At 43.3% G+C, this 22,099-nt stretch overlaps 1 protein-coding gene across 2 annotated transcripts in view; it reads right to left on the minus strand.

The window, feature by feature from the left end:
- Nucleotides 1-22,099, minus strand: part of coro2aa (coronin 2Aa) — a 38,197-nt gene that overhangs the window by 13,503 nt on the left and 2,595 nt on the right. The window contains exons 1-2 of one of the 2 annotated variants that reach the window (XM_070981665.1): nt 7,809-7,882; nt 915-1,115 (exon numbers count right to left, since the gene is read on the minus strand). In XM_070981665.1, coding sequence (XP_070837766.1) covers nt 915-1,115 — 201 coding nt within the window. In that variant the 5' untranslated portion in view covers nt 7,809-7,882. Of the gene's footprint in view, nt 1-914; nt 1,116-7,808; nt 7,883-22,099 lie in introns of those variants that run through there. The other variant, XM_070981656.1, reaches the window with a different exon arrangement.

Genomic DNA, 22,099 nt, shown 5'->3' on the forward strand with positions numbered 1-22,099 from the left:
GTGCTGTGTGTGCAGGAGCAAACAGACGCCATGACAGATGTTGACGAGGAAACTGTCCAACGCAGATAGTAAATAACAGTAAAAAATCCTCAACTGTAGCATTTCTGCTCCCCTGATCTCCTCTGACATGAGATGCCACCACGACAGCAGACATCTTCATGATGTCTTTTGTGAAACAGCCCAGAGGTGAGAACTTTTCAGTCACTTTCAGTTACAGGTGAAATTTTACCTAGCTGGAAGGAAGAAGCGATTAACTTTTCAATTATTTTATATTTTATCATAATGAACTGCAAGGACCACAAGCCACAATGCTCTCCTAAAATAACAGATCAGACGACAGAAAAACAACTGCTGCAATGAGAAGTGTTCTCATAAAGCTCCTGTCCTGAGATATCGACATGTTAAAAAACATAATGAGCTGAATTTTGTGTGTCAGCATCTTCATTTTCTTTTCCACTGATCAAGTGTGCAGATATATCGTTCAGGGGGGGATTATTCTTTTTGATTTTGCCTCAACCAATCAGGAGCATCTGTCTGACACATCAGAGTGACGGCATCACCAACCAGTACGACCTCGATCATTAACATAACGAACTACAATCCTCTCCGACAGTATCAATAAGAAGCTTGGTAAAAGCAGAATTCAGGGCAGAGGTGCCTAATAAAGTGGCCAGTGAGAGTATAACCAGATGGCTCAGTTGTTCTCCAACTGGAGAGCAGCAGTCTGTGTGCAGACCCTGCGTGAATGGCTAAAAGAAAAAGTGGCGATTCAGAGGTCTGGAGCCACATGTAGCTTGAGGAATCGTCTCAATTCACTAAACATATCGCACTTTCTTTCAGAAGCATCTTGAGGGAAATAATTTTACCAAGCTGACATCAGTCTGTAAAACCTGCCGTGGGGCTGAGATACTCACATGATGGATAGACAGGACCAGGAAGGCCCCTCCCCCGGCACACTCGGTGATGACTGCCAGGAAACGTGGGTTGACAGCACAGAAGTTGTTGTCCTGGACGCTGCACGTGATTGGCACGCCATCGTAGCAGCTCTCCTTGGTGGCGGGCTTACCAAACACGTGGCGGAACTTGGAGCTGCGGTACTGAGGACGCCATGTCATCTGAGAGAGGAGGAGAGGGTGGAGAAGGAGGACAGGGGAGGTCGGTCAAGGAGAGTCATCTCTCACAGTTATGGCGATGAGCTTTTTATATTCCTGTTGTTCAGTAACAGTAGACGTGAAACACTGGAACCTATTTATGGGACCGGGAACTGGTCCAATTCTCTTTATTGATGCAAATTAGACAATAGAACAAAAGTGGGAGAAGCTTCAAGTGTTTTGAGGTTCTCTGTAGGATTACTGAGGGATCTATGGAGAACCAAAGCAACAAATGGACAGAGAGCAGGTTGTTTCTGAGAGATACAACTGAGGAAATTCCCTGATATGGAATTTATTATTCATCTTTCTATACAGAAGGTTTGGTCCACCAGTAAAACACCTCCGGTACCACAAGTAGAATACTGTTTTGGAATCAAGGTTGTATAAGTGTGCTGGAGCAATCCTTCTACTTCATAACAAAAATAACAAAACAACCATAACCTGGTGTTAATACTAAGAAAGGTTCTGCCTTTGACTGAACCTTGAGCAACCATTTATTTCTCAGGTTATAGAAATCTGTGGAGTTTTGTCTCAGGCTAAGACAATATCTCGTGGTGTCCCACAGGGTATTATTTTAGTCCCACTTTTATTCCCATTGTCAGGTAATCATGTGAGTATTTTTTACATGTTCCCTATTCCACATTTTTAACATTCTGATTATTCTGCTCTTTTTGAATATGGTAAAAAGATCAAAAGCTTTTGAAAGTCTGGCAGCTGCTGGGAAATAACTTATCACTTCATTTGGAAAAAATGATGTGAAGGAATAAGCATCAAGCTCAGACTTTTGTTAATTACATTGTTTAAGCTCACATACGTCTGGTGAACATCTGAGGTGCAAAGTGCCAGCGCAGGTTATTATCTAACATCGTGATTTCTCTTCACAGTATTTCGGTACTACAAGCCTCTGAGAGAAAAGATTTATTTATCTGAACATTAATTCATTGGACACCTTATGTTACATCATCAAATCCACTGATTTGTTTTTAATGCATGAACTGGATTTTAGACCACGGTAAAGTCAGTTTTAAACAAAAAATGTAGTTTGGGGAAACAATCTCTAAAACATTGACGCTGTAAAGTTCAGCTGAAACTGGTTTAAGAACAGGATGTATGAGATCAGGTTGGTCATAGAGTGACTGTTCTGTTCTTGTTAGATCATCTGTTTATGTGTTGCAAATGACAATATTCATAGTCATGGCAGTAATTATGTTTGTGTTATAAATATATGGAACATATGGAGTGTTCCTACGACTTGTTAGCGTTATCCTTGATTAACATTTTCTGGCTAGCCAATTGAATTTTTGTTTTTTTTGGGCACAAACACAACAACAGCAAACAGTAAATAAATTCGAAGGAAAAAGAAAAACTGAGACTTCGCAAATTCAGAGTCTCTTTTTAGCCCCGAGTCAATGCATATGTCATTATTGTGAGAGATAAGTGGCTCTGGTCCACTGGGACGAGGTCTGGCCAGCCAGCATGTCTGCTCTGCTACTCTGCCTGGCTCCCTGCCTGCTGCTGCATGGTCATTACTTATGAATTAGGGGTGGAGGAGGTTGACGGACGAGATGTTACAAAAAAATGGACCCACACGACAACTTCTAGGCTTCTAAGGCAACGAAACAACAGGAGGCACAAACACATCACAACCAAGTGTTTTCACCTAAAATCAACCAAAAACAATCCCTGTCCTCAGAAACAGTGACATCATTCATGTGGACTGCCCGCCGGCCTTCCTGATGATGGCTAAATAAATACAACCAATATGCAAACTGGGTGACATCACAGTGAGGGCAGTAAAAATAACAGCAGCTGGTTAGCGTGACGCAGGTGTGGCAGGAAATAAGACGAGCAGCCAATGAAACTGACAGAAGGAGAAAATCTGGTGAAAGAAAACAAACGAGGACGGAGAATCTCAGAGGAACAGAAATGCTCGGGTGGAGTTCATGACTCCCCGTGTCTCGGCTTACTCTCACCTCTCAACTTCTCCCCCGAGGCCAGTGCAAAGAGCCTCACGCTGTCAACCTGGAATGTTTCCACACCTGAGCGGGAGCTTCATTAAACTCCTCAGGTGTGTCAGAGTCTGACTGCCTCTAACATGCGACCACACGGGCAGCCGAACCTGCAGCTCTCACGGTTAACTTGTCAGCATTTGGTGCTCAGGCAAACACACATTTTGCATTTCTGCAAAACACCAACAAAGAGCGTTCCCAGTCTGAATATTGGAGTGTGCTGCCTTCTTTGTTAAACTGCTTCTGCACAGAGAAACAAGCCTTCAACTCACTATCAAATTCAACTTCATTGCCATTTGATTTGCCGACAACCAAACAGAGTGTGGTCATTTCAAGATGGTGCAACTTACTATTTTTAATAACTGTAAAAGTTATGACTGCACACATACAGTCCAAACAAACAAACAGTGAAACCAAAACCTTTTTTAAGGGAAATTATCCCTCAATAATCCCTTAATTATCCAGTAAACTTCAGATTATTTTCTCAACTATCTGAATAATCTTTTTTAAAGCTGCAGTGATGAGTCAAACAGTTGTCAACTATTATACTGCCAACTATATAGATAATTAATTAATTAATTAATTATCTAAGAAAGCAGGAATTCTTCACATCTGAGAAGCTGGAAGAAGCAAATGTTTGAGAGGCTGCAGCCATGCGAGCAGTTCTGTGAGGCTGTACCTGGCACAGTGGTGCTTTAAGCCAAATGCCAACTTCATGCTAGCATGGTGATGTTTAGCAAGTCTGATCTTTGCCAGTGTTTACACGAGCATGTTAGCATGCTAACATTTACTATTAGCACTAAACTGATTAACAAATTAGTAATTTTGTGTTAATCAGTTAATCAATTAACCAACTTGTTTCAGGTCTGCACAGGAACATGCACGTCTTCACGTGCACTTTGACATGCATTCCTCTGTAGTCTGCTGTAGTTGTCAAGTCAGTTATTCTCATTCAAGAACTCCTCTGTTAACACGTGTGCGTAGCCACCCAAAACACCTCCTCGATCATTATCACGCCTTTGTGCGTGGAAAAGAAATGTCACCTCCTCGGCTCCGTAACAACAAAACCAATATCTAAAGGTAACTTCCTCATAACTTGAATACACCCATAAAGGCATGAGAGGAATTAACAAGCCTTTTGACCTGACTGAGAGAAATCACCTGTTACCTGCTTCACATTTCTGCGTCTGACCAGAGTTTTGAATGCGTCCATCAGCCGGTGCACACACACTTAAGGGCTGAATGCAATGCTCTGGCAGCGACATGCACCTACAAACTGGAGCACATCTGTGTTGATCTAATCAGCATTCATGTGTTGCTGAGGCTTACAAGCCCAGAGGGAGAGCCTTCCAGGGCAGAAAGCTAAGACATCTTGTCACATCTAAAGCAGGTTGTAATCAGGCCAGTGGCAGCTTCTGCTCAGCTGCGTCTTGCAGCAGGTACGCAGCAGGCTGCACGGTGGGCGGCCGCCTCAGCTCCTCAAGAACTGATGACGAAAACACTATTCTGGCTATTTTTACACCGGCTTCACGCTGATCAAAAGACACTCGGGCTTGTTCACTGACAGCAGAAAAACGGTGTTATTCACAAGGCTTCTTTGACGGGCTGACAAACTACCAAAAAAAGGAGATTTTGTCAGAGGGAAATTTATTTTAGTCTGTGCCCAGTGAGTCACAGCAGCAACCGCAATAAGGGGGCTGTAAAAACAGTCATAAAACTAAACTGAAAACACAGATATGACTTTAAAAAAAGACATACTGTACATCTGGTTTGCTCAGCCGGAGTTCTTCTGTGGGTCTGTGCTTGTGCATAGATGTGCAAAGCAGCGTATTCACCTACCCCTCACCTACACGGCGTCACACACGCACCTCATTCGTCATAAACGCGTACACTAGCAGCCGCTCCCCTCTTTGGCCTTCCAAGGCTCGGCGCTGGAGGAGGGGAGTTCAAAGTTTACTGACTGTTGTCAAGATATCGGTTACTCAACAGAATCGGGCCTAAAGCTATGAGCAGAAACACAATCTGAGCTAAAAAATCTGCTAATCCTAACACTCACTCTAATGATCTGCTCTGCTGTGCTGACTGATCACCTCCTGACACCAAAACCTAAAGCATAAGACTCAGTGCCTATAAAACCAAGCATGCAGCGGCCCCGCCTGCTCAGCCTGTGGATGGGATGGATGTAATGTTTTGTAAACTCTCCAAGTGAAATCCAACACATGGAATGTACAGGTGTGAACACACACCACGGCGATATGAACAACAGCATGTGTGTGTGTGTGCGTGTTGATTGTGTGAGCGAGTGAAACACACTTCACAGACTGTCTGCTGTCATGCACAGATGACAGCGTACAACCTCGGTCTTGTAACAGGATAACAGCCGCACTGGAAATTCAACACATGCAGTTCACACAGAAGCTGTAAGAAAAACAGACGGATGCACGTTTTCTGCAGCTCTGCAAAGAAAAATTAACTTCATACGACGACAAAACGACAAAAGGAACCCACCCACGCAAACATAAAACCAGATCTCAGCTTGTGTTCCATACTTCAGTATAAGAATTATGTCAGTTATTTATTAAGCGCTTGGTTTGAAGATTGAGATCTTCAGATTTGCTCACAATAGTCTTTTATTCCAGCAGGCTGTTTTATTGGTGTATGAATTCAGGAACAGACAAAAGCGAATTAATCATTAACGTATACAGGAGTCTGGTGGGCAGGGTGTGGACAATATGAGGGACACAAAGACAAGCAATCAGGCTGACTGTCTCTGTGGCTTCATGGCATCTGTGAGTCTGTCCGCCATGGTCAATATCATAGCAGAGCAGTCAATTTTTTCTTCTTTCAGCCAATTTCAGCAACAAAATAAGACCAGAAATACCACCATGGATCTTTTAAATATACACTATTCTACCCCACGTCTGGTGGAATTAGATATAAAGCTGTAATTAAAGGATGTATTACAATTTTTGTGGCGTTTTGGGAATCATTTCTATCAGATATCATAAGAGTCTGAGGCTGATAATCACCAGATGGGGGTGAAAGCCAACAGGAGTGCACCTGAAAACAGCACAGTAGGTCAAAGCTGAACCAGAGAGCAGGTCTGGAAACTGAATGTTTACTCCAGAAAGTTTTCAAAATTTCAGGGTTTGCTTCATTTTCTCTTTCAAATAAATCATTTGACCGATCTGAATGAGTTTATCGCACATCATCTGAATTCTGTATATTTTGCGCAACATTGCTGCTTTCCCTAATCCCAGCACATTGGTGAGCGTGCTGTTATTACAACAATGGAAATAACTGCAAAAATAAGAACAAAGCTGTTTGTATTTGCTGTGTGAAGGTTGGCCGGCTGAAGGCGCAAAGACGAATCAGGAATCAGAGCTCAGCCATCTCCTGAAGCTTCATGGGGGGGCAGGTATCACATTAAGTCACTGGTTTACTACTGGAGCTTTCTATTATCTCCCCATTAACCAGAGGACACAATCATCGTGTCCAGTGACCATTAAAGAACATCTATGTGTCAAGACAATAGGACAATTCATGGATTTAGTCAAACACAGAGAGGCTTAATGTGAACAGATATCATCCTGCACAACAGGCCAACGGGGAGGCTGTGAGCTCTTTGTACAGCTTTCTAATGTGATATCAGGGTTCAAGCATCTTATTGATGGGATTATAAATATTTTAACACCTTTTTTCATTAATCCAGTTCAATGTGTCAGCGTTACATGCGGAAAAGTTTGCCAATTTAAACGAGGAAATCAAAGAAAAAGCAAGCGAGCCCAATAAATCTGACCAAACATTCAAATGGCAACTTGTACAGACGCACTTTGGTCTCTATTCAAATGTACTGAGGTTTGAGCTTTAACCTTCACTTCACTGGAAAGCACTGCTGGCTCATACGTTCATAAACCTTGACGTGAGAAACGGGATAGCGGGCTTAATGAAAAGACCTCAAACAGACTGCCATTCAAACCACACGGCACATTTCTCAGCGAATGGTAGTGTTTTCAAGGGTGGACGCCGCCATAAATAGCCTCTGTGGGTAAGAGATGACTTGACTGGGACGGTGGATGATGATGTCATTTTCGCTGTTGTGGAACAGCTTCAGCTTGACTTTCTTTTTGTCATCAGCAGAAAATAGAAAACACTTCCACGCTTACGGCAGCGAATGAGCAGCTGCTTGTCCAAGTCTGAGCAATCAGATAATTAAGTAAAAAAAGGAGCGCGTGTCAGACAAATGTGTGCCGAGCAGGAAGCTGTCTTTAAACACACTTTTCAGATGTGCACAGATGCAGGAAAAGATGAGGAGCTGGCTGACAAGAGATTTTTGTTTCATCTTGTTCAAGCCTGTCTGATGCACATGCACACTGACTTTGAATCCCCAGGGGAAAAAGTGAGCTCTCTCTCTCTCTCTCTCACACACACACACACACACACACACACACACACACACACTTATGGACAGAGGTCTGAAGAGTAAAAAGATCACTAACAGAACGTCTTGTTGCAGAGACAAATCCGAAAGAGGAGGACATGAAGGAAATCCAGAGAGAGACAGCATGAAAGGAAAAGAAAAGAAGGAGTGTGCCACTGAGCAAGAGGGAGTGTGAGAAAGTCAAACTGGGAGTTGAGCAGCACTCACCCTGTCGAGTGAGTCGTCACTGGCTCCACAAGCAGCAGCAGCGGGTCCCTGACTGAGGAAAAAGTCACGTGGCAACCCGAAAAAAGGTCAAAAACTCCCACCCTCCACAAAAAAAAAAAATCACTCGCTTTATCTCAAGCACATGGATCAATACTGCCTCTGCACACACACACACATGCACACACACACACACACACACTCACACACACACACACAAGCAGCCTGTCCGAGTTCTCGCTGTCCTATCCGAGCAGAGTCCTAACAGAGCTTCTTCTTCTTCTTCTTTGATGTGCACAGTCCACACAGGCAGCCAGAGGAGACTGTGTGTGTGTGCGTGTGCAGCATGAAGCCGAGTGCATGTGTGAACAAGCAGGAGGAGAGAGCAGGAGTGTGTGAGTACACTCCCTGAGAGGGAGGTGACCACAGGGAGGGAGGGAGGGAGGGAGGGAGCGAGCGGCAGGTACTCGCCGAGCGCCGCTCCCTCTCGTCACTCCTCCGCAGCGTTTGCTCAATCAGGATTCCTCGCTCGACCTTTGAGGAGGAGAAGACGCTCCTCTTCACCTCCTCTTCACCGACGTTGCTCAATAAGAAATGTGTCTTTTCACCGAATCTGTAGCTCATAAAAAGCTTTACGTTCGTCTCCTCTCGAACTAAAAATGTCTATTTCTCGAAAGTCTGCTCTTTTTATGAGGCGGAAAAATGCATCAAGAAACAGGATGTGAAAGTATGAAATACAAACACACACAGTCTCAGTGGTACTGCGCAGTAATCAGTCAACTCCACATTCTGAGTTTAGATGGAGGCTTTCTGCTTTAAACTGAGACAACTTGTGTCCATGAACAAGTAAACTGACGTTTGTCTGTAAAATTGGTAGAATGTCCCTTTAAAGATGCTAACTATGTCATCCCAACATGCCAGTTGGAGTCTGATTATGTCCCTCCTGAAGCCAAATCCAAAGACAGGCCAATAAATGAAGAGGTTGACGTTGGGACACATCTTCAGAATCAGATGCTATTTGCATCATTGATCGTTTCCTAAAGTATTTTTGTTCACCAACCTGAAAATGAGTCATCTAAATCTAAAAATCAAGACAAACAGCATTGGCTTGTGGTTTCGCACAAGACTCAAACCGCAATCTTCTGGGTGAAAGTCCTGTGTTTGAGCAGTTCATCCGCAGCAGCCTCCTCCCTGTGTGGACTTCGCCCCTCATACGTCACCTGGTGGCGGGCGTGAACAGCCGAGCAGCGGCCGTGTGACTACTCTTACCTGGATGCAAACAGATGCTCATTTTCAGAAAAATTGTTTGTTGTTGATTCATTCATGAAGTTGCACTGTGTGAGAGCGACAGCCTACATGTTCCCAACACACACACACACACACACACACACACACACACACACACGCACACACACACACACACACACAAACTTCTGTGAAGTTTGAGCCCTCAGAGTCAAAAAAGACGCGTCCTACACTCAAAATCATATCGCCCGGATTGTTTGGCAGAATGCCCCGAATCCATTCGACCACTGGCTCCAGCTGGACAGTGATGGTTGTCACTCCAAGTCAAACGGAGGCTTTATGTAACGTCACATCAGCACTGGAGGCCAGGAGAGGCTAACAGGTCAATAAGAGGACGGGGTGAAAAAAAAAAAAAAGCTTGCCACTGACAACTGGCCTTCACACGGTCAAACGGCGGCGTAGCCGTGGGGGCTGATCGATGGTTGTTATTGCACTAACATGCACGCCTGCACACCAGTTAGAAAGTCTTCATCATGACTGTTACTCCTCTACAGGCAGCGGTTAGACCTCACTGGACAACGGAGAACTTTAAGGTTACTTTGGCTTTTATCTCGTGTTTTTTTTTTTTTGCTTCAGATTTTATTAAATGCTACTTTAGTAACATTTCTAAACCGTGTCCTCATCCCCTACTGTCGTCTACACAGGAAACTCACGCCACAGAGAGCGCTCGCACCGGACCACCCTGTATAAACAAAGGCTGAATTCATTCATTTGTGCAACAACTGGACTTAAAGCACCTGAATAAAACCGATCAGAAGTATGTTTTCAGGGTATCTAAGTAGAGAAAAGCATCAGCATTTTCCAGCATGGACTCTTTTTAAGTGTTAATGAATTATTAATGCTGATGAGTTTAAGTGTGAGCAGCAATTTAACGCAGCTGCTGGAGGCGGAGCTGATTTCACTGCTGCTGCTTCTCTAATCTGAGGCGGCGATGATGTTTTGTGTTTACAGACAAAACATGTACGTCCGAGTAGTTCTGGCTCAAAACTGTACGCGAGCTACCACACACACACACACACACACACACACACACACACACACACACACACACACACACACAGGTATACACTACTGATAAAGCTGGCTGCAAGCACATCTGCAAATACACAACAGAGTCCAACGTTCACACACCGTCTCTGAGATAAGAAACACACACTGGTAGAGATGTGGGAAGTAGTTTGCTGATCAGAGGCAAAAAAATGCGGCCAAAGCAATCTGCAGGGACCGACACACACCTGACAGCTACACACACTCGTATGGAAAATGAAAAAGCAGAACAGACACTGGCTCAATGTGACCAAACGTGGCTCACACACGAGCAGCTTTCTGATTTCCGGACAGACGGTGGAGTGCTCGGCCAGGTCCATCCTCCTCTTATCAAAGCCCTCTGACAGCTTTGAATTATGAACACTTTGCTGCCACTTGTTGTTAGACACCACCCGGCCTTTCATTCCGCTCTTGGCTCTGGATTAAACCTTGGCGTTGCGAGTGTGTGTGAGTGTGTGAGCTGTGGCAATTATCAATAAGGACAGGGCACGCGTCCTAAAAGCCTGTGACTCTTTCCAAAGAGCTCCAACCACAAGGCTCGCTCTCTAATCACAGATCACACGGTGGCAGACTAATAGCCGGCTGCTGTGAGAAAACAGGCCAGAGCCTTTGACACGACGGAGACGCGGTGACCTTCCCGTCCTCACTTTGTCATTCCTGATTAGCCGTCTGTCTGTGTTTTGACGGTAAAACACCTGGTTTCAGTGCCGAGAACAATCCCGTGGTTCAGTTTGAGGCGCAGACTGCCGTGGTGAGGTTTGAGCTTTTTGTGCTCGAGTGTTTTCCCCACAGACTTTAAATGGTCAAGTGCTCAACAACTGAACAAACAGCGGCGTCCCATTCAAGTACATACTTAACTGAACAGGTGCAGCTCACGATCGAATAAGTCATCTGGAGCTATTGATGTCCAGTGTACACAGAGACCTCCATTACAGACAGATTCATTTACACAAGTCATTAAGAAAGCAAATAAATGTGTAAATGAGAGGTCAGGGCCGCACCTCCCTGCAGAGGGAAAACAGAAATACAAGCCTGTGGCATCACATGCTATGGCCCTGATATCTCAGTGTTGTGCAACACTAAGAAAAGCAAGGTCAAGCAACTTCAACTCGGCATTAATTTGCATGTTGTTTTACACTCTGGTTCTGTTGCTTTACCGTGCAAATGAGGAGCCACACCTGCACTTACACCCAGGAAAGATACTGATTCTACACATCACACAGGCCAGTCAAAACCTTTCCAACAGGCTGTTTGCAGATGACGTCACATCACTCCTTTGTTGTGGCGCAAACTGCAGATGGAGGGCAGGAAGTGATTTTTTGCACAGGATAATGATTTGAAAGCATGGCTAAGGGAAGCAAGCATAAGCAAATTCATCAGAGAAAACTCAAATAAAGTTAGATGAATCTGATGCTTTCAGGAAAAAATGATCAAGAGTACTGTGGTGGAGGCCAGATGGAGGATTCAGGTTTTCGAGAGTCATTCAGACAGCAAAATAACATGTTAAGTACGTGATGGACAGTCCTGACAGGGAAGAGAAGAAAACCAGGTGACGCTCGACGAGCACACATCTTGAGTTGATTCTCAGTAAAGCTGGAGAGCAGAAACAAATGAGAAACACACATGAAAGATGTAGTTCGACTTCTTGAAAATTCAACTTAGCTCATTTTTTAATTAGTGCCTGATGACTGTTACCCCCTGATAAAAGGTCAGAGGGGGGCCTCCAAAAGGTGGGCATGACAGAAAAAAGCACTTATGTTTAATTCAGCGGATCAGCCAAAAATAGATATTCCATTTGTCATTTGATCCACAAACACGTTGTCAATCAAATTTCAATAAAAGCAATAAACACCACAAAGTACATACTGATACTGCAACACCAAATTACACACAGCGCGAGCAAAGGTTTTCTGAACATCGCCCAGCAACAACACAACCGCAACAAGACTGAAAGAGACGGTAAGTTTCCAACTGTAAGAAAGAGCTTATATAAAGAGCCGCAGCAATACAAACAAGGTGAAGATCCAGCATGAATAATCAAGCTTCAGATCAGATCGTAATCTGCTCATGTGTCTCAACAGGTTCAGGTGTGACTAAGTGTGCTGACAGAATCACTGGGTTACATCTGAGCCGGTCTGAACCTGAGAAAGCTTCTTTCCAGAGACCGTCTTCAGCCTGCAGGAGCTTCTGCTTTCAAACATGCTTCTGTTTGTGCGGATGTTCAGCTGCACTCGTCACTGTGATCCATTCGAGCTGATCAGCTGACAGGAAGTGATGTGTGGAGCAAAGTGTTTGATAAGATGATCAATTGTCATTTGAGAACAATGTTGCTGATGCCTGCGGGTACAAATGAAGAGCCTCATTTCTCCACACAGACGAGCAAAGTACACCGTGTGATGTGATCTCACCTCCAGTTAGCTTAGATGTTGACTCACGTGTTAGCATGCCCGTGCAGTGCACCTCATTCTTTCATGTCTGATTCACTCCAATATCTGCATTAACGCAGCTGTGAATAGTTCCCATTCAGTGATATCACAGCCTCACTCACCTGCTTACATCAACTCTGGCAGCAGAACACAGTTTGTACAGCCAATAATTCCTGAACTCACATCAAAGAAACACTGTTTGACTCACTTTTAAGACCCAGAATCACATGTAAGTTCAAATCTGTTACATATCCAATCATTTCTGCGTACGTCTCTCTGTTTCACACATTAAACTATGATGATTATAGACACAAAGAACGTAATCTTGCAGACAAACAGACACGCAAAGAGACGTCTGGCATCCGGGAGCACTACAGCAAACAGCGGCTGGGTTTGACGAGCTGGAAATCAAATCAATTCCTTTATTGGTTTACGGTAAGAGGGCCCAGCCTCAGGGCATGCTGGACGGAGGCTGAACGATCACCACAGAGAAAGTCAGAGAGAGAGAGAGAGAGAGAGAGAGAGAGGGCTGCACATACAGTAAAAAGCCAGAAAGCATCTGTTTCTGTGTTAAAGAAGGCGTAATAGGTTGTTTGCAGATGACGTCACGTCACTCTTTTGTTGAGGCGCAAACTGCAGACGGAGGGCAGGAAGTGATTTTCTGCATATGAAGCACAATAACGCACACTCTAAAAACCTATGTTTTGTGTTGTTGACCGTCGCTCAAATCGCTCAAACCGAGAAACCACGTGGAGCTTTTATGGAGTACCACAAGTTCTTTGTTCATAAGGTTCATCGAAAACAATGGCGGTCGGGAGGAGCCGAGTCAGGAAATGGTGTAACATTAGCTATTGTTTTAGATCTATGGTGATAGATGTAAAGTAACGGCTACAAGCAACACGACGCGTTAACAGTTTGACATAAGGCAGGTGAACATGAATAACGTACCCTGTCTAGTATAGAGGCGATCCACGTCTTTAGTGGACCTTGTGAGTGGTTAACCAAGAAAACAGCCGTAACATAAACAACATTCAGCACGGCGGCACTTAATGTTCGTAATAACGTTAGCATCACTGTAGTTATTCAGCTAGTTAACTGGGAATGCTAAAGCTCGCAAGTTAGAGCAGATAATACTGTTTAATCATTCCGATCATTTTTGTTCCTGTGATCTCGAAAACACAAACCTGAAAAAAGCTCAGTTCTCATGTGGTTACTTCAGCAAACCGACAAACAGGAAGCACTTTAATATTGTTTTCGTTGGTGTGGTGCTGTGCTTGTTCAGGACAGGGACAACACTTTGTTGTTATCAGTTGTAAAAGTGCACACACTCAGTATTTGCATATAGCTACACCTGCACCCGCACCTGTGCAACTGGAGCACATGAAATGTTCCTGCATCTCTTCATCACACATAATATTCAATAAGAGGTGATTTCAGGAAAAAAGAACAGAATTAGCACCTTGCAGTTATTTGCCTCTGCCAGCCAGTCAATCGTAGTTTGACATGTCTGATTCCAGCGAATAATGTCCAGGTAGAAACATGCTGTCTTCACTTAGAGACTATTTTTCCAGAGGAGTTCAGAGGACTGATAGAGAGCTTCATCACATGGAGCAACGACAATCACCTGAAGATCAATATCAGCTCTCCTATTAAGGCTGAAAAACGAAATTCTCCCCCACATCGTAAGAGGTCATTATAATTACGGATCATGTCACATCGTAGCGTGAAGGCAGGAGTGTGTCTAAGGTCGTAGCCTCCAGAGGGTTTCTGTTATCTTCTATTAATTACAACTAAGTGGTGCTGCTCTGCAGACGGCCTCCGCAGCTCAGGCTCCTGACACAATTAAAAATACTCAGCATCAAAGAGGAAGGAAGAGGGAGAATATGTGCCACAGCACAAAATGAGTCTTCATGTTCTAAATTTAGTTCAGCTGCACTGCCTTGGGAATGAAAATGGTGAAGAGATGCAGTTTATTGCAGAATTTACCAGTTGATACATATATGTAATAAATCTTAAGCAACAAATTGGCTGAAGGATGATCAATTATTCAGCAGTGAGCTTCCACCTCGGATCAGACCAAACAAGTCGCAGGGATCCTTATCACTTAAATGAATACAGTGTCTGTGAGGCTCACCGGCTAAGGCCACCCGTCCACCCTAACCATAGTAACTGCAGTCAAGGTGAGTTTCACTTTCTGTGACTCATGGGGATTAGCTTGCCTTTATATAGGCTCAGCGTCTCCCTGTAAACAATACACACACTCCGCACTGCTGCAGTGCACGTCCTGTCATCAGACTCAAGGCCACCGCTAATGAGATCACCCCCATTAGCTAACTGCATTAACGTATTGTGATACTCCACACGCAGAACGTGCAGCTCGCAGACGTTCTAATGCCAAAGGGAAAGTAAGTCGTACTTGTTCAAACCTCGGCTAAAAACTAGCATCAGTTTTTATTGAACACAGGAAATTCAGACTCTGAAGAGTCTGCAGCCATGCTAGCAGCACAGTGGTGCTTTGAGCTAAATGCTAACATCTGCAGGCTAACAGGCTCACAATGACACGGTGATGTTCAGCATGTATAATGTTAACCACATTCAACATCTTAGTTTAGCGTGTTAGCATGCTCACATTTGCTAACTAGCGATGAACACAAAATAAGGCTGAAGAGAGTGTAATTAGTTCGGAATTTGGTCATAAACCAAAATAATAGACAAATTACAATATTTTACTTTATGGTGGCGCTAAAGTTGAGGGGTTGAAAAATCAACAATTTATCCTGAGGGAACATAAATGTCTGTACCAAATATCACGTCTTTAGTGAGCATTTCACCAGATCTTTGTGAGTGCTTAACCTGGCAAACAGAGAGTAAAAACATTCAGCACCGCGGCGCTGAACTTTTGTTGCTCGGTTAATCCACAGGACAATAAAAGCACACCCTTGAAAAAAAAAACAGTCATCCTGGAGCACTTTGGTACCGAGGTCGTGGACCCAACCGCTTACAAAAAGCTGCGTGCCTCCATATTTTTGTCTGCTTTCGTTTGGTTTCTCGAGTAGAACGTCTGAATGAGCAGCTAGTTGTTTTATCTGCTGACTCAACAGCAGCAAAACTTTCAGTTCAGTTGAAGACTCGCTCCTCTTCATAACGCAAGGGTCACATCCAACATATGCTCTAAATTCTGGTTATACCTTTCTCTCAAAATTTCATCTAAACTAGCACAGTAAGAACTTTCCTCCATTTCATCCACTGCAGTTTTCACTTCCTGCCCTCCGTCTGAATTGAATTCACTTGACTGCAAATGACCTTCAGTTGCTGAGATACTCCAGTCTGCACCAGTGATGGATCAAAATTGGCATCCGTGTTTTACTATATAGCACAAGGTGCCTTGACCCCACACCCACCGTTAAGGATTGTGTACATATACTGCAGGTTAAGGCATTTAGCCTGCATATTAAGCTGTATGCTGCAGCATTTGAAAGGCAGCTCTTGTTGAGTCTAATAGGCAAATGTACACAGTTGCCTATTTACCTCATCAGGGAGGAAGCATTCATTTGGTCTGACAGCATTTTTCATGAGGTGCAACCATTAGGGCTACTTTAGGGCCGTGGAATCAATATGGTGAACATGCACCCGAACACTCACACACCAGCGTAAGAGGCCATCTACCTCTCTTCATGAATAATGGATCAGACTCTGCTGACCCATCTGCCTCACGATGAAGACCCCCCGATTCCAGAAACAACAGGAGCAAACACAGAAACCGCGCTATAAATAAATACATCCTGTAGCTGCTGATGCACTTCACCAGAAGAGCAGAGATCAAATTGAACATTGATAAAATTAAAGCTCTAGGAGAGTAGGACCAGACCTGAGGGTCGCAGGATGAGTAAAAAAGCAGGAAAAACATACCTCTATTTTTAAACAGATATTTCTCTTATCTTTGCTATTTTCTCATGAATTACTGGAGAGTTTAGCATATTTAGGCCTAGTGAACTTACTGAAAATAGTCTCAAAGGTGAAGAAAACTCATTTTTTAAGCGTTCAGGGTGAATAAAAACCTCCCAAAATTTTCATGATGAATGTATTTATCATGAAAATTCACTCCATGCACTTCCATGGAAGCCTGTGCACGTGAACTCTTGATCAAGTGACAGCAGGGATCAGGGATCAACAGAGGACGTGGACTTATTTCCTCTAATGCATGCATGCACAGATTTTACTATGTTAAGTCCATAAAATCCCCCAAAATTGTCCCAATAAATACAGACACACGGTGAGCTGAGAGAAAGCTTGACGGTCTTTAACAACACGGCCGCTCATTTTAACACTATTTAACACCGTCAATAAACAGATGACAAAAAAATAAATACTTGGTTACAAAAAAGCCCCTTCAACAACCCTTTCTAAGGGATCAAAACAGGGTGTTACAAGATAAAGTTACAAAGTGCACATCATTGTAAACTAGGACTCGGCCTATAGTGCAGTTAAACCATGGCTTAAACTTTCCTTTCTTAAGTTTCCTTTGAACATAACAACATCCATATGTCTCTGTCGAAAGCCACCCATTATCGCCTGGTTTTGACAAGGAGGCTGTGGAGAATTTGCATTCGGCGTGTGTTTGGCCATCAAGTGGTATTTCAGACTGGATGTGCTACGGTGATAATTCAGTTCACGCCGACAACACACGCAGATAACTTTGGTCTTGTCAGTCGACCCATCTGGCAACTTTTTGAAACTAGACTTTCCATTCAGAGTCTTGTTCGCATCCATATTGGCGTTTTGCGCTTGACATCCACACAAACTGGTTGCCTACCCTTTTACAAGCAAGCAAGACCAAACACGTGCGTGGGGGCGTGCCTATTGTTTTGTTTCCGGTTTACAATCGGATCCTGTAGTTTTTTTTACTTTATGATGGCCACAGCTTCTAAAAAACTACAAGTTCACTAGGTCACAAAGAGCGTTAATTTCGCGATAAAAAAAAAAAAAAAAGACGTTTAAATTGATTTGCGTTAACGTGTTAATAACGCAATATTTTTGACAGCACTAATTTTCATACAAAACTAAATTTACATTTTTCTTGCATCATGTAAAACAAGTGATTTATTTCCAGGACAGGAAACAGGCACAATGTGGAAAATGGGTTAAAACTGGTGCAGCTGACCGGATAGACTCTTTGAGGAGAACATTTTCATCACAGCAGGACGTTTTTTAAAATGAAGTTCCAGGTCATTTATTTTTCTGTGACTGAAATGTAAAACGAACAGCTGAGAGGCAGACAGCTACAGAACATTAAGGGCTAACCGGCAGAGGGTTTGGTTCTCTCAATGTCCTCACAAAGGTTTTCTCTGTCCTGTGGCCTTCACGGTGTCACCTCCCTGCAGCACCATGAGCTCCACATTGAACAAATCCACAAACTCGCTCGCTCTCTCTATATTTTTTTAAGTAATCCCCTCCCTGTCTGGCCCACGTGGGAGCAGCACCAGATAATCCTCAAACAGTCGGACAGCTGTCATGTCAGAAACGTGCAGGACAACCTGCCACGGCTGATCTGAGTGACAGTGATGTAACAGTAAAGAGAAGGCTGGAAACACAAACAGGTCCTTTCAAGCTAATGTTTAAAAAGTCATTATGTTTAGCTGTGGAAACGATGCGGCCCTGCAGCGACAAGAAGCAGCAGCAGCAGCTGGTTTGTTGGGGGCAGCCGGTGGTCTTTAGGTGGTCTGTGTGTGACAGTAACAGCGAGAGGTCCTGCGGTCACGTGCAGACTCTCCGGTTACATAAGAGCATTTTAGGATTTCCAAACCATTGTCAGGACAAGTACAGCAATCATCCTTAACATCCAGCAGCAGATTGTTTCCTAAAGCCTGTGCACTTACACACGGCGGACTGGTTTGAATGCTTTGAGAGCATCAATCGATTCACAAATTTAAAAATCCATCTTTAAACGCGCCACTGTAACTTAAAAGATTAGATCTGAAATATCAGATGATGCATCCACTTCCAATTTAAACATCTGCCTTCATGATGAGGCCTAATTATCGCATCAATCAGCGCTCACAGTTCAGCAGTGCGCTAAGCTAATTGCAGATCAGAGTTTTATCTAGTTGCAAAATTAACAGTAAGTGAGGAATCAGACAAAAAGGCTGAAAAAATCAACGGGAAATTAATCAGCAGTCATTTTCATAATCGACTGATCATTTGAGTGAATTTTCAAATGTGTCCAAAGCTTCTGAGGATTTGCTGTTTTTCTCATTTTTATAGCGTTCAGTATTTCTGAGTTTCAAACTGCCGGCCAGACAAAACAAGAAAGACATCACCCTCAGCTCTGAGCAACGACGAGTGAACAATCGGTCATGACAATCAGCAGAATTTCCAGCCGTGCAGCAGCATTTAAAGGGATAGTTTGGATTATAATCAGCGAATCCTAACAAACAAGTCACACAACAACGCTAACAATAGGGCAGCGGCTTTGGGGACAGCGTCCATCTGAGTGTGTTTACTGACTTCAAGACTTTTTATTAATCGTGATAATGTAAAAGTACATTTTAGCATTCAGCATTATCCTGTGTTTGTCAAAAAACAAAATGAAGACAATTGTAGCCTGCACCAACTGGTTCACTGACAGTTTGGGAGCCAGTGGGTTTTAATCAGGGCACAGACGCCATGAAGTCGGCCTTCATTAGGCTTAGCGTCGAGTGAACCTCAGGAGGGAGTGGTGGAGGTGCAGTCAGACACTTATAAGGCCCCTGCAGGCTTTGTTCTGGAGGCACAGTCATGCATGAGGCATCCTTTAGTGGCAGCATCAGGTTCTCCACCACCACCACCACCACCACCACCACCTCAAGGCACGATGTCTACCTCTACTCTGATTGCAACAGAGGACATGTGAGGTGATCTCATTCGCCTTCAGGCTGTTTCAAACTTGTTACTAAATCACTGACTTAGTCCAGTGTATGAGCAAACAGGAATACGATGCACGCACACACTTTCAGCAGAGATGCAAGATGCATACACATTTGTTTTGCTGAGACGGTTGGTCAGTCAATCAGTTCGTAGGTTCAAATGACATCAATTTCTGTCTTTCTCTGTTTTATATTGTGGGACGTTTATTATCTGGGGGTTTGGACTAATAGGTGAACAAAAGTTGAAGATATTTTCTTGGGATTTTTTGAAGTTCTATAGACCATCTGAAAGCAAGACCAAGAGGCGCTAGTCATGTTCTGTGAGGCTGTGCTGCGGTGATTTGAGCTAAATGCTAACATGCTGATGATACGCTTACCATGGTCACCATTTTTGTTTAGCGTGTTAGCATGCTAACATCTGCTGACTGGCACAAATGCAAAGCACAGCTGAGGCTGCTGGGATTTTTCACTATTTTTTTTTTTTTTTACATTTTCTGGAGTCATCTAAAAACAAATTGATAAAACTAAAAAAAATGGTTAGTCATGACCTCAAAACTGATCAGAAAGCTTGAGGACGTAAATATCGCGTGTTGTATTTGGCATTCTGGACACACCTACACACCTCAAATGTCTGACCTGGTTACATAATGACTTACCAGCCTTTAATTGGTTTCTTCACCTCTGTGTGGAGTAACACCTAAAGATCCATCAAAATACCACAAACTCGACACATTCTGCACTTCAAACACCCCTGTGGGAGCTGCACGCACGCTATCCAGGCATCGCTTTGGCTTCTTTTCACCAGCTAACAGCTTAACGTGACAATACATCAAATCCACACTAACAGTTATTTCCATTCTCAATTAATCTCTATATTGTTGTATCTATTGATTGTTAGTTTCTAAAATGAAAAAAGTGAAGACTGCCCGTCACAGGAGACGTCTTGAAATGTCTTGTTTTGTCTCACCCACAAGGTTCGTACTCAACCTTGACAAAAAAATCTCACCTCAAGGCCCCTTCAGTAGCTGTTCTGTAACTTTCTATTGTTTCCACGAGTATATGGAGAACCAGTAGTCAAGGAAATGTAGAAGTAGAAGACGACAAAAACAGCAAATATTTCCATGAGAGAAGCTGGACCCAATGAATTTATGCCATTTTTGATTAAGAAACTATTTTAAAACAATTGATCTTTTCTATCACTGCAGATTTTTCAGTCCATTAACTGATCAATTAACCTGGCAGCTGTTTGAGCTCTAACACAACACGTCCTGCTCATTTCCTCTCATTTTCCATGAGATTAAAAACATCAAACCTGCGGTGCATAATGCAACCTCAAAGTAAACGTCAACAGGCTTCTGAGCTATTGAAGGCGCACTGTTTGCCTTGAATACAGGTTATACCTCTTGATATTTGGTGATCACTTTATTGTTCATGAGCAGCAGAGAAATATTGCCAGAAGGTTCAAGGGCCTGTTTGCTCAAAAGCACGCCTTCAATTCACAGCAGTGATCACAGCAGGTAGGACTTTGACACCTGCAACCAGCAGCGAGTTTGTGTGAACAAAGCTCCAGTTACTGCTTTGACTTGGGTGATCGTGACATACAGTACAAGATAAACAGCAAATAACTGTTGTCTGTTAACGGGAAAACAATAATATGCTTACAGGAATCTGAGTCATTGACTTTCTACATAGCAAAGTGCACAAGTCAGAGGTTGGACAAGGTAGGAGAATCTCAGGTATGTGTTAACAGTGTGTGTGTGATAACATGCCAGAGATAAAGCGTTTTATAGCCCAGCATGAAAGTGCACAACAGATTTCAGTAGCGACAGAGTGGAAATAAATACAAGAGAGTAGAGTGTCTTCAGATGCCTCAAACTCCTCATTAAAATGTCTGTAGGGTGTAAAGATGTGCTTTCACCCCGTCTGAAGCCACCGACAAGGGGTGAGTTTATTTAGTGAGTTTTCTGTTTCCCATCACAGACGTGTTGCAGATTTATTAGCCTAATGCTCATCTTGGCAAGACTTTGTCATTTGGTAGATGACTGGCCTACTTAGACAGATCTAGTGCTGGCATGACACCTCCACATTACTCCACCAGTCATGACTCATGTTGTCACACTTAAACTGAGGACATTACTGCTTTTCACAGTCTGAAACACCATTCAGGTTTGACATCTGATATCATAACGACCTGCAGGTTACTTAGATTAGTGGAGCTAACGTATGTCTACATATGCATTTGCATGACACCACAGACCAACACCTGATGCATTTTAAATAACCTTATCAAACATGTCTGCACCGTCCTACAAAGCTAAAGCGTAACTGACATTACTGTTAATGTCTGTGCTGCCTGCTGATTGAGCTGGGACAGAAAAGTGGGATGTATATTATTTAAAAAATTTGTAAAATGAGGTTCATTTCGTGATGGCATGACCTTTGATATTATTAATAGTTAAATTTTGGGGGGAAATGCGATACTTTGTCTTCTTGCAGAGATTTCGATGGTCAGATCGATGCTACTCTCATGACTATGCATTAAATTTGCTATGCTATCTTATATGCTAGCTTGTGCAGCAACTATTTCTTCACAGCAAGTAAGTTTATAGGTTGT

The sequence above is a fragment of the Chaetodon trifascialis genome, chromosome 2 (genome assembly GCF_039877785.1).
Source record: "Chaetodon trifascialis isolate fChaTrf1 chromosome 2, fChaTrf1.hap1, whole genome shotgun sequence".
Taxonomy (NCBI): domain Eukaryota; kingdom Metazoa; phylum Chordata; class Actinopteri; order Chaetodontiformes; family Chaetodontidae; genus Chaetodon; species Chaetodon trifascialis.